Genomic DNA, 13,896 nt, shown 5'->3' with positions numbered 1-13,896 from the left:
TCACTTTTCTTCCATTGTGGCGCTCCTTCCAGTCTTGGTGTGCTGCCCTGCTGGGCTGCACCTGCATGGCCAGGTTGTTGTGCCGGAGCAGAGAGCGTGCCCCAAAGTCCAGTCTGGGAGGTCAGGAGGTGGGAGAGAGAGAGTTCACAGGAGCACAGGGTGGGGAGCGAAGTCAAGCTGAGCCATTAGCAAAACTAGAGAGACTGGGACAAAGGCAAAACATGAACTGGAATCAGGAATGGAGTTGAAGTCAAGCCAACAAGTCGAAGAGCCAGAGCAAGAACGTCAGACAAGCCGGAGGTTGAAGAGCCAGGAGTCACAGGAGCAGAGCTTTGCCATGGCGAACTGGAAAAGGAGTCAGGCAGCATAACACATGTATTGACCCCATGAAGAACCTTGACTCAAGATCATCCTGATCTAGCCAGAAACCAGGCAGAGCAGCCTTCGGTCAAAGGACCTGCAGTTGGGATCAGTCTTTGTTGGAGGAAGCTTGTATACCTGGCACCCGTCTACCTTGACAGCGTACCATTCAGGGCTTGCTGGAGCCTTTACCAGTGGTCTCCAGGGTTGTTCTTCGGACGAGTCCTCCGGGCTGGTAGCTGCCTTGTCCAAAGGCTTAACATAATACAACTGGGTCTCATCAGGGGAAACAGGCAGGTCTGGTCCTGCAGCTGATGGGTCTTCCAGCAGCTCCGGGAGATCCGTGGCGTCCAGAGTGCCCCCTGGCACTGGACTGGTGGGTGCGGGCATGACACTTGGAAGCTCACTGGGAGAAGAACAATTTTGGGGGAAAGCACAGGCAGGGGAAGGCCTCTTTTCTATCTGTTCATGCTGCAGTTTCTATATCAACACTTGATAGCAATTAAAGAGAGTCCCAAGTCTAACATATGTGGCTGGCGCTATCCCAGCTTAGGATGATGTGCAGCTAGGGGTGCCACTTTTGGCCATGTTTCTGTGCCTTGAAGAGTAGCCAGACAAGCAGACAATAATAATACTTAGCATTTGTGTAGTGCTTTCAAGGGGTCCCCATACATAATCTTCCTGTACCCTTTCCAAGAACCTATAAGGGAAGCAGCTGGTATTATACTGCTGTCCGGGAGCACGAGAGAGAGGCTTGCCTAAGTATAATTAGTGAATTGGTGGCAGAGGCGATTAAGCAAGTGAAAGGTTTTGTGGCTGCTTTCCATTTCAGGCAAAGTGCCTCCTGATTAATGCCGACATAATGTTGACATATCGTTCTGCTTGCTGAAGGCACTGGAGCAAGGTTACATAATGGTGGCCAGCCCTACACGCCATGCTTTTGGACTGCTGAGTAGATTCCCTGTTTTCCTCCACTCAGTGGAACATGTTGAGTGTTTGGTGAGGCTGTCTTAGAATTCTTCTCTGCTGTGACTTGAGGACAAGAAGTTGTCCTAAGGTAGACAAAGAAGGCTCTATTTTGCCTCATGTAGGGATGGTAGAAAAGAGCCTCTTGTGGCGCAGAGTGGTAAGGCAGCCGCCTGAAAGCTTTGCTCATGAGGTTGGGAGTTCGATCCCAGCAGCCGGCTCAAGGTTGACTCAGCCTTCCATCCTTCCGAGGTCGGTAAAATGAGTACCCAGCTTGCTGCTGGGGGGTAAACGGTCATGACTGGGGAAGGCACTGGCAAACCACCCCATATTGAGTCTGCCATGAAAACGCTAGAGGGCGTCACCCCAAGGGTCAGACATGACTCGGTGCTCGCACAGGGGATACCTTTACCTTTACCTTTAGGGATGGTAGATCTGTAATAAGACATTTTGACATTCTTTTGCTAGAGGGAGAATAATTAAAAACTCATAGAAACTTGCTGGCTTACTCAGCTGTGCTAGGCTTTTTCATACCTAGTCTTGCTGTGATCAAGGACGATCAAATGCGACAACAGCGACATGGTTACTGGAGAAAATTGTTCTCTTGCGGGTAAGGTTCTGCATGTCTCTCTACTTCTCTTGTGAGCTCTCTAGATCACAAAGTAAACAACAGCACAAATGGCCAGCCGCTGTCAGCATGGGCACCAGTACCCAACCATGTCCATCCTTGCCCTTTCAACTGAAGGTTCAATGGGTATTTTGTGCTGGGAGCATAATTCCCAGGCATGTTGAGCACCCAGTGTGCAGTCCTCCTGATACAAATTAGTCCTCCAGGGCCCCATGAATTAAGTTCTGAGCATTGGAAACCAGGCAAAAAATGTGGAGTAAAGATCTGAAATTTACGCATAGCTGTTATATTTCGGAAAACTAATATTAACGGCATCATCATCGGTACATGATTCCATATAAATTATCAAAAATACACAAAGGCACAGCAGATAGATGTTGGAAATGCCGAGAGGCAAGAGGGACAATGTTTCATATGTGGCGGACTTGCAAATGAGCAAGACAATTCTGGCAGGATATCCTTAATGAAATTTCAAAAATCCTTAAAGACACTGTAGCCATAAATCCAGAAGCTTATCTTTTAGGATAATCTTTTAGGTTTTTTTGGTCAATGAAAAAGATAAAAAATATGGAGAGATATTTAGATACTTGACAACGATGGCAAGGATTGTATGGGTGAAAAATGGGAAGTTAAAGGTGATAGCCACTCTATTTGATTGGCAGTTAAAATGTTAGAGCTCCTCCAGATGGTGAAGTTGACAATATATTCAAATGAGTAGCCATATTGGTCTGAAGTAGCACAATAAAACCAGAGTCCAGTAGCACCTTTAAGACCAACAAAGATTTAATCAAGGTGTGAGCTTTCGAGTGCAAGCACCTGATCTGGTCTGATGAAGGGTGCTTGCACTCGAACGCTCATGTCTTGATTGAATCTTTGTTGGTCTTAAAGGTGCTACTGGACTCTGATTTTATTGACAATATATGTTGAAGATAAACAAATATTGGACTTTAAGACAAAATGGAATCTTTGGATAGAGTATATCAGGAAAAAAAGTATAATTGTGGATTTATGACTATTGGTTCTAATTTACAAGGGGAAATAAGACTGGATTTAGAAACTTTGAGGAGGAGATTTAGCAGTTGTTTCCCATATATTCTTCAACAGATACACTCAGAAGTTATTATTTCTAAATGTAACTTAATAATCTATTAACATGTTGTGTTCTGAGGTTGTTAAATGTATTTTGATGAAATGGACTATACATAAAATTTGAAAATGATAAAACATTAAAAATATAATCAAATACCTTTAAAAAAAGAATTAAGTTCTGAGCATGGAATGCTCAGGTCACATCTGGTTGACAGAGCTGGGGGAGGGGGAATAATGTGTAATGTATACTTTGGCCCTTAAGAGTGTTCTCATTTCCTGAGTGGTGTGTCTTGAAAAGCTGGCTACAAATTAATTCTGTTTTGTAATAAACATTATTTAAAAAAAACAAGCTCTCAGAAAGTTCCAGAAAGTTGTCATTTATTCATATATATGATATGATATATATGATTTTTACTATTTATCAAAAATTATCTTACTCCAAAAGTTAATGTTCTGCTCTATCATTTCCAATATGGTGTTATCCTATCATTCTTGTTATGGCCTGGGAATCTAAAGGCAGCCCATTCTGGGCCCTGTCCAAAAGAGCTTTATACAACAATGCAGACAGTATGCTGACACTGTCAACATGTCTAGTAAATTAGAAAGATAAACAGCAAATGCAGCTGACAGTAACCTTTTTATCTTGTATACATCATCCTCAGGCCAAGGTAGGAGACTGGAAACTCAATATCCACGCAGGAAAAAGGCAGTTGAAATTCATGGGTTGAAGGGAAATAATCCACTCCAGTCCTATAGCATTAGTCCTGAGGTCACCATGAAACGAAAGGAACCACATGATTTGCATATGGATTTTTCTTGCACATAATCCCCAAGAATAGGGGACGGCTTATAGCAACCTTTCTCAACTTCTTTACCACTGAGAAACTCCTGAAACATTCTTTTGGCTTTTGAGAAACCCCTGAAGTGGTGTCGTCATGCAGAATATAGTCAGGAAGCATAGCTGTATACATGCCCATCCAGAGCCTACCCCTTCCCAACCAGGGCCATCAAGAAAACCCAGAGATTCATGAACCCCTGGTTGAGAAAGGAATGCTCAACAGGCACTGGCATAATTCTAGCATTCTAGATGAAACGGGGCAATGCTTAGTAGATTTCCCAACACACAAGATGATGTTGAGAAAGGGATTCTGAGTGTAGTCATAGTGCATTGTTATCAAGAGGAATAATCTACAGAGAATATTTCCTTTGGTGCAGTGGTACAGGCTATATAGGATTGTGTTCAAAGTTACCAAAAGCTGCAGGATATTCTGTGCAATATTTTTAAATGAACGATTGAGGGTTTATCTTCAGCAGATATCCCAGAACTTCACGAGTCTGCCAAAAAAGTGGGTCATGGAAAAGTAGCCCTGAACAAGGCAGCATGTCTATAGGATAACTTTAAACCATTATGTGTACTACACCACATCAAAATCCTGGGATTTCTAATCCTGGATGGAAATATGTGGGTTGACCAAGCGAAAGAGCTGAAGGAATGGGAGACAAGTGACAATTTTTGTGCACTAATATTAGTGATCTGTTCAGTACACACACATATACAAAGCACTAGCCACTAAACTTCCTGAGCCATCGTTTCCTTTCAGATAGCACTATAGAAATGAAGGATTTTCACCCAAGGATAAGCTGTTTTAAAACTGTATCTTAAGAAACTTAAGAAAGAAATTCCAGTTCTAAGTAAAAAAGCAATCCTTTGTTGTTGCATGACATGTTACTGAGAGCACCTTCTCGCTTTCCTTAAAGATGTACAGAGGTTTTGAAAAGATGCCGCATGTTCAGTATATCTACACAGAGGCCTCCGAAAGTCTTTGCGGGGTCAAGCTTGAAGTCAACAAATACCAGTATATGATTACAGGTAAAGTAGCAGAAGAGATTCTCTGGCACAGCTTACTTGCAGGCTGTCATTGTTTGAATTGTATTTTGGAGAGGGGTGGCAGATACATCTGACCAGCAAATTAATAGTCAGCCCCACAAAACTGCTGTCTTGAAAATATGAAGCTACCTGATATCAAGTGGGCCAGCACAGTCCTGTCTGGTTGCTGACAGCTGTCTCAGGAGACAAAGGTCTCTCCCAACAACTGTTGCTCCAAAAGTATCTTCATCCGGAGATGCCAGGGACTGGGCCTAGGACCTTCTCTTCACAAAGCATGTGCTTCCCAACCAATTTTAGGCTTCTCCCTGAAGGGAGGATGGTCTCTCTGTTATCTCCACTGTATCAGTTGGGATGAGAGATGTAATGTATACAAGTGGGCTTATTGAAAGGGCTTATTCGTTTCTCACTAAGCAGTTGTAGCTTCATTTCCCTACAAATGGCCAGTGGGGCAGAAACTAGCCTATATAAATGTATTATTATTATTATCTGAATTTATTGCCCACTACTCTCAGCAAGGCTGGTTCGTGGCATGTTACCAGATAAAATAAAATACAATCCCCTAAAAATCCACCTAAAGGGTTGTTTTGAGTTCTGCTGTTGTTGGTTGTTAGATGTGAAGCTGGAGAGAAGACCTACATTAAATTGATTGCGGTTAAGACCGCCTTGCCTCAGCTCATTTCAAGAGAATTGTCTGTCAGTAAGGTAGCTGTGGAAAGAAATGGCATGCAAATTCAGGAGGAAAATTCAGCAATCTAATTCAGCCTCTTGGTTGACTTAAATAACCTGGAATGTTAAATATAAATTGGCCTAACTACATCCTTTAACACATTTCTCCTGTAAATGCATTGTTCACAGCTGGGAAACATGTTTCCCAACTTTACATTTAAACTGCCGCTTTGCATTTAAACTGAAAAAGAAAACTTGCACAACGTACGTCCTAGGCCACAATCTGCTTTATTTCAGAGAAAGCCATGATGCTCCCATTCACTTCTCAGATGGGAAGGTGTCCCAGATGGGTTTGACAGACTGGGCAACCAGTATCAATTCACCTGGAGAAAATGGCCGCTTTGGAAGGTGGACTGTATGGCATTATACCCCAGTGAAGTTGTAGCCTTCCCCTAACCCTGAGTTCTTCAGGCTCCACCCCTAAAACCTCCATGGATTCCCCAACCCAGAGCAAGCAACCCTTATTTCTAGGGCTTCCATGCCATGGAAGAACTGGCCCAAGGAATAGAAGCTTGTTTGGTCACCTAATAAATGGAGTGGCTAATTTGCAAATATTTTCCTAGGCCGAGTCTATGATGGAAAAGTTTACACCGGGCTGTGCAACTTAAATGAGAAGTGGGATCAACTGACCCTTGCCCAACGCAAAGGACTGAACCATCGTTATAACCAAGGCTGCGGCTGCAAGGTATGTCCTGTCTCCATAAAATGTTCCTAGGATTAGGATATCCTGAGAGGATGGTGAGGAAACGCCCTAGAATGCCATTCACATGTGACATACATGCTATCCTGATCTGGATAACCCAGGGTTAAGAGCGGTGGCCTCTGATCTGGAGAGGTGGGTTTGATTCCCCACTCCTCCACTTGCAGCCAGCTGGGTGACCTCGGGCTAGTCTAAGTGCGGTTAGAAATGTTCTCACAGAGCAGTTCTTCCAGAGCTCTCTTAGCCCCACCTATCTCTGTTGCGGTGAGAGGAAGGGAAAGCGATTGTAAGTGGCTTTTAACTCCTTCAGTTATTAAAAGCCAATTCTTCTTTGTATGATCTTGGAAAGACCTTCAAGGAACACTAAGTTCATAACACGGAGACAAGCAATGGCAAACCATCTCTGAACATCTCCTGGCTGACTGGCAGACAGTCCTAGAATCACCTGGCTTGATTACACACATGCCATACGATAAAGAATAATTGCACTACAGCAATTTGCAACTAGGTTGGCTTGTTTACATTGGATAATATAATTGTGATTGTTTGTAGTGAAATGACAACAGCATGCTGGGAATGCAGAGCACAAAGACTAGGGATCCATTCAAATGACTTTGTGTTACTGGCTTTAATTGAGCATGGCTCAGTGACTGGCTAGTTTTAAAAATGCAAGAACTAAGCTTTCCAAGTTACTTTTCAGCAGAATTATGAGTGCTAGGATGACTATTCTGAAGTAGCCAAGCCTTTTATTTTTCAGAAGAAAGGATAGAAGCAGTACATACTTCTCATGGTCTAGACAAAGAGAGAATACATTAAAGCAGGGGTAGTCAAACTGCGGCCCTCCAGATGCCCATGGACTACAATCGCCACGAGCCCCTGCCAGTGAACACTGGGAGGGGCTCATGGGGATTGTAGTCCATGGACATCTGGAGGGCCGCAGTTTGACTACCCCTGCGTTAAAGCCTCAACATGATTTTAAAAATATTTTGAGCGAGCACCTGACATGTTTCATTTCTGTAACTGCAGATTAAGCCCTGCTACTACCTTCCCTGTTTTGTGACCTCCAAGAATGAGTGCCTGTGGACGGACATGCTCTCCAACTTCGGCCTGTCAGGATCCCAGTCAAAGTATTTTGCCTGCATCCAGCAGAAGGAAGGTTATTGCAGCTGGTACAGAGCATGGGCACCTCCTGATAAGACCATCATCAACGCGACAGATCCCTGAACACCCAACCCTCCTTCTTGTTTCTTCTCTCCCATGTGGCTGAGCATTCTTTGGACACTAACTTGTATCAGATCATGATGAAAACTATGATATTAGTGCCTGTTTCTTGCAAATTTTAGCACTTCAAACTTAAAAAAAAAACTTTGCTGTCTTAATTGATTATTTGTTATTTTAAATCACTTTTTTTAAAAAAATGCTGTCACCTGTTTTGTTCAGAAGATGTTTATCTGGGAATTTGTGTTTACACAACCAGATAAATAAGGGAGGGAGTGTTTGCTCTCAGTTATATATCATTATCTATATAGCGATACAATCTATATTTTTGTAGGAAAACAAAAATCTCAAAAATTTCCCAGCTGGGTTTTGAATCGCAATTCCGGCCCCTCTCTTCTTGCTTCCTAATCTGCTTCTTCATTCATGCGTTCAGCGTGTAGGCAAAATGGAACCAGTTAGGATTAGGATTAAAAAACTGAGAACAAGCCACATGCCCGAGGGAGGACGAGAAAGTTATGTTTGTACTGGATGGATCAGTGGGAGAATCCAGTTTTCGCATACTTTAGAAGCACCATATCAAAATGCCTGCCATGTGCCAAATGTGTGTTCCATGGTAGCTCTGGATTTGCACAGAGCATAAACAATAGCTTTTGAAAACTCAGCTCCAAGTAACGGCGGTACTCTCTCTCCTAGTTGCAAACAAGACGGACTTGTGGAGAACCAAATCAACTCTATACTTTAGTGTTTGTTCTGGCTGCAGAGTTGCCTTTTCGACATCTCGGAAAACTCAAATAAATGTAAAAATATTAATACAAAATAAAAGAAACACCCAGATATCTGGATACGGGGGCAAGGAGAGTGCCAGAGAAAGGGGGGAAAAGATGACAGGTAGGGCTAAGAAATTAGCTCCCAAAATAGTGTTTTACTGAACTGAAATGTATATAGATACGACGACATAAGCTATTTTTGAAAGGACGTGGAACTGTTTCATGCTATAAGCAATGAAAGGTTTGATTCTTTTGCTTAACAGGAGCGATTATACATTCCAAGTCACTGCTGATTATTTTATCCTTGTTTAATTCTCAAAGCTGTTGGAATGTCAATGTTTCTACACTAGTGATGATAATCTATGTTCATTCAGCACACGATGCGCTTCCCCTCCCCCTCCCCCACTCTACTTTCAGGCATGAGGCTGTCTCTGGGGCAGAAGGGTCACCATGCCAATGACACTTCCCCTGCCCATATTCATGTGAAAAGGCCACAAAAACACACTGCAAGACACCCAGTTTTGTGGACTTCTCATGGGATAGTAAAATATCACACGGGGGAGAGCACTGATGGCTTTTCACAATATCACATGGTCAGGTGACTACTGGGGCGGGGAGGATTGTCCACTGGTAATTTCCCCTCAGAAACGGTTTGAATCAGAACGCACAGTGAAATCAGCAGAAACTGCACAGACAAGATGGGGAGAGACTCTATAAGTTCAGTTCCACATACTCAGACAAGTTGTGTTTCCTAAAGCTCTAGATCTAAATGACCTAAAGTAGGGGCAGTCAACCTGTGGTCCTCCAGATGTCCATGGACTACAATTCCCATGAGCCCCTGCCAGCAAACACATTTTCTGGCAGGGGCTTATGGGAATTGTGGTCCATGGGCATTTGGAGGACCACAGGTTGACTACCCCTGACCTAAAGGATCATTTGGGGGGGGATGATGTGATGTATTCCTTCTGACATAGTTAAGTAGCTCCATGGTCAGAGACTCCGTATGCCTTCTGGCAACATCTTCCCTGTAGACTGAATGATTTGTTTGTTTTTATAATGGAAAAATATAATATAAAAATCTCTTAATAAAAAAATAAAACATATTTTACACTTTAATAATGTTGTCAACTGATGAGAGGGGTGACTATATATTTTACTTAGTGGTGTGGGACGCAGGGCTGACACTTAACACAAGTTGTGTTTTCTTTTTATTGGTGTCATTGTTTATCTTACATTGCTATATGTATATATACCTTCAGTTCATTCCATGTAGGAAAATGGAGCTGTCATAAGCTGAAAACTGCCTTGTGATAAACCCAAGCACTTATGTAGTCATCCCCCCACCACCACCTTTCAAAATTGGCCACTCATTCTTGTGGGAAAGGGAGCTTCACAAGTGCCCTAAAATGCCCACACCTGGAAGAGATTGCTGAACTAGGGTTCACAACTGCCATCCTACACCTTTTTCCTTGTGCACTTAAGCCCAGTTTATGTCAATGATAGTCTCTCGGGAGGAGGAGATCATGTAGAACTGTCCTTGGCTGTACTCATTTTTAGACTAGTGGTGGAGGGGGGCACATGTCCATGAAAAAAATCTACATAGAAAATCAGCAGAGCAGAGAGAATAACATAATGACGTGCAGTTTTCTACATGCAGGGAACATATTCAATAGTTCTTTCATGTGATCTCTAATGTGGAGTAGTACAATCCAGTTTTCATATGATTTTGTATAGACCAGCCCTGATACCAAGATTGGGGCAACAACCAATTAATCCAGTGGTCATCCTAGCAGTGAAACAAGACCCTCAAACATTGTGTGATGACTGGACATCCCAAGAAAATAGTGAGAGTGAGTTTTGTTAAGTGTGCCTAAGTTTTAGGGTTATATGATTGAAGTTTTGTACTGATTTCCAGAAGGAAAAGGCTCATTATTTGGAAAACTTCATTATTAAGAAAGGCATACTAGAACTTTCACAGTGCCTTTGGTGACAGAAGGGATCTTGATCTGATGTTTTAAAAGAGCCAGGAGAACTAAATTTACTTAGGGTAGCCCTATAGGATTTTCACGGCAATTGATGTTCAGGGGTGGTTTCCCATTACACTGCCCCTGCATAGTAATTTTAGACCTCCTTGGTGGTCTCCCAGCCAAGTACCAACCAGGGCCAACCCTGCTTAGTGCTTGAGATCTGATGAAATGGGCTTGGCCATCCAGGTCAAGACATTACTCACTCCTAAGAAAACTAAAATGACTGAGATTCATCTTAGAACACTTCCACACTCAGTCACAGACCTTGACAGCACTTCATAAAAGGCTACCTAACTGCTCACTGACAGTGGAAATCTGCACAGCAGATGGTAGTTATCATGCTGCATGGCCAAGGTCAGTGGTCCATATTAAAGGTTATCTTCCCATGATACAAATAAAGAGCTTTTGTGAAAGTATGAGACAAAGTGCATGGATTCAGGTCTACAGCTCTGTATATCGCCATATACCCTACCATTGATCATTAACAACTGCAGAACTATAAAAACCTGATGGTCAGGTAGAGAAATCTGGAGATCTTATGCCTTAATAAGATTGCCAGACACGTACCTGTCCATTGAAATTGGTCTAGTCCATTCAGTCCCACTTAAAATTACATTCGGACTTGAGCTAAAAAAAATTACCTCTACCAACACTTTCACTTTTGAAACGGTTGTTATCCATTTAAGCCTAGCCAGTTATATGAAATGGTGTTGCAAGGGGCCCCCTTGCATAGCACCTGCAACAGTGGCAATTATTAAACCTTGTTTGCGGAGTCCCATTGCTGAATAAGAAACTGGCCTCTTGTTGACTGAGATTTTAATTTGCATTTCCACTGATCGGCAGCTCGGTGGGTTTTTATGCTTTTTATCGACTGGAAACGTTTCGGACCGTATCTGACAACCATGACATTGATAATGCAGAAATTTTCTTGTTTGCTAGAAAAACTGTGTTGCAGAGGTTTGTCTATGAGCTTTGCAGCAGCAAATCAAAATTTGGCTGCTTATCCAGCCAAGTGATTCCTTTTTGTACGTAGCTATCCATTTTGGGCAGCAGAAGGCAAAACTTATTTTGGAATGTGCTATGCAGCTATATGGGCAAAGGCAGAATAGTACAACCCTTCGCCCTACTAAATAAGGAAACTGGACAGAAAGCTTTTTCTTTTATGGGAATGCAAAAGGAAGACGAGTGGGGGAGGGGAGACCCCAGCCAAAAATACATTTCTTTGGGGAGATCTCCAGATTCCTCAGTACTATGACTAAGTCCATACAACTTTAAAAAATTAAGATATTGTGTATATCTTAGGTTTTTCTTTTGAAGTTGTCAAGTGCTTTTTAGCTTTTTGTTATTTACTCCCATAATGGCTTAGGCCATCGTTCCCATTTTACAGATTTACAGAGAGCCAGCTTGGTGTAGTGGTTAGAAGGGCTGACTTCTAATCTGGTGAACTAGGTGTGATTCTGCACTCCCCCACGTGCAGCCAGCTGGGTGACCTTGGGCTCGCCAGCACTGATAAAGCTGTTCTGACCAAGCAGTAATATCAGGGCTCTCTCAGCCTCACCTACCTCACAGGGTGTCTGTTGTGGGGAGAGGAAAGGGATGGTGATTGTAAGCCGCTTTGAGACTCCTTTGGGTGGAGAAAAGTGGCATATAAGAACCAACACTTCTTCTTCTTTGACAAATGGGCAATCTCAAACCAGATAAGCCTGACCCAAGCACAACCCTCTCTTCACTGTACTTGCCGCCAGCACTAAGGCTGCTAAGCTTAGCTTAGCGCTTGCCATTTAGCCATGTCTGATCAGGTCAGTTGGCACCTTTCCATTGATTCCAAATGTTTTGGTTTGTGTTAATCAACTCTGTTTCAAAGGAAACCAGTGCTATGCCTCTTCATTCAGAAGCCAGCCTCAATGAAGTTGATGGAATTTAGATTCAGAAAAGGGTGCATCTGCTTTTCCTTCTGCATTAATGTCCTGACAATTCTGGATATTCATGAGTGATCTGGGAGAAAAATCCTCCACAGAAAGAACGTACTTTTGCTAAGTTTTGTAGCACTGTTTACAGGTTTCCTCCTTGTTTGTTATTTATAAATTTTATATCCATTGAATGTATATTGTCTTAAGGTAATAATGTTCACTTTTTATAGTGTCCTTTTATTCTAAAACAATAAAGTGTTTTATTTCTATCATACAATGGGTTTTTCTGTGCTTTAGTTTATTTTAGAAGCATCTTACTGCCATGTTTGGGTTGAAAGCGGGGTGAACTGGAGGGCTCTGGTTATGTTTTTAAGGGCAATCTTACCCATCTTTACTAAGAAGGAAGCTGTATTGATTGCAAGTGAAGGCATTTAGGAGTGCATCTCTACCCTATTTCTAATTGGCAATAATAAACCCTCTTAAGTCATCTACAGTATGAGTTAATACATTTAAGTTATTAATCTGGCTGGAGCCATCATCATAGGTTCTGCCTCCCAAATATCAATGAATTGGGAGGAACATATTTGCATACTAGTAATCAAGCCCGCTGTACTTACAATACAGCGGGCGCTAGATCATGGTCTCGCAGCTGGTGAGTCTGCAGGCCTCCGGCACGCAGGATATGGCTACCTCTCACCGCGTCAGGCCTCTCACCACGTCAGGCCGCCGGCAAGGGAGCAACTGCGAGCCACGCGCAGCGCGGCTCCCAGTTGCTCCCTTGTCGGCAGGGCGGGAATCAGAGATTCCCGCTGATGGTCTGTCCAGAGGAAGGGGCCAATCGGCACCCTTCCTCATCCCGGACAGAGCCCGCCCTAACTCCTCCCCCCAAGCCCTTACGGCTTTATTTAGTCCGTGGCGGGGTTAGGATTGCCAATGGCCATTGCAGGCTCCTCTTTATCTTGTAAATGAGCTTCAAAACTGAGAGAAGAATCCAGTATCATTTGATCATCTCAGTGCCCTTTTCTGATCATTATTATGCATATAATTTAATTTGGCTTGTTTTTAAAAAAGATAACAATGTTCACAGAGGAAGAATGTTCACCGAGTACAAATACAAACAAAACTTGCATGCCATTAATTCAAGTTCATTTTGCAGCTGTTTAAACACTTCTTTGCCCAGCAGTCAAACAATAGTGTAGTTATGGTGAGGGGGATTGCTTATTTCTAAAGGTTACTTTTTAAAACTATAGCCACTGACTCCTCTTTCTCTCTTCGAAAGGAGGATTTCACTTCTGTTGGATTTCTCTTTGAATAGAAATCAATGCACCCTTTTGTAATTTCACTACCGGATGGTTCTCCAGTAGGAGCATAGGAAGGTTTGAGAAAACTCTGCCTGCCTGAACACCTACAGAGCAAAATTCTGAAAATTTTCCAGACCCTCCCTGCCTGCCTCCATCAAGCCTTTCTTTGATCAAAAAGGAACTGACTGGATAATGGTTCTGAATTCCTAAAAGGAAGTGAAGAAATGGATTGTTGGGTTTCAGAGGAATTAAGAGAATTTCTCTTAACAATGCTACAAACATTACAATACATGGTGAATCATGGAAGAGATTTGGT

General features: G+C 42.6%; 2 protein-coding genes across 4 annotated transcripts in view; one reads left to right on the top strand and one right to left on the bottom strand.

Moving 5' to 3' along the window:
• TIMP3 (TIMP metallopeptidase inhibitor 3) overlaps nucleotides 1–12,556 on the top strand; it is a 56,591-nt gene extending 44,035 nt beyond the window's left edge. The window contains exons 3-5 of the mRNA XM_077339672.1: nucleotides 4,802–4,913; nucleotides 6,221–6,342; nucleotides 7,384–12,556. Of these exons, the coding sequence (XP_077195787.1) occupies nucleotides 4,802–4,913; nucleotides 6,221–6,342; nucleotides 7,384–7,581 (432 nt within the window). The 3' untranslated portion in view covers nucleotides 7,582–12,556. The remainder of the gene's footprint in view (nucleotides 1–4,801; nucleotides 4,914–6,220; nucleotides 6,343–7,383) is intronic.
• The window catches only part of SYN3 (synapsin III), a 218,315-nt gene that overhangs the window by 142,365 nt on the left and 62,054 nt on the right, over nucleotides 1–13,896 (bottom strand). The gene's annotated exons all lie outside the window — the stretch shown is intronic.

Source organism: Paroedura picta, chromosome 5 (genome assembly GCF_049243985.1).
Source record: "Paroedura picta isolate Pp20150507F chromosome 5, Ppicta_v3.0, whole genome shotgun sequence".
Lineage (NCBI taxonomy): Eukaryota > Metazoa > Chordata > Lepidosauria > Squamata > Gekkonidae > Paroedura > Paroedura picta.
This window is presented reverse-complemented; position numbering and strand designations above follow the sequence as displayed.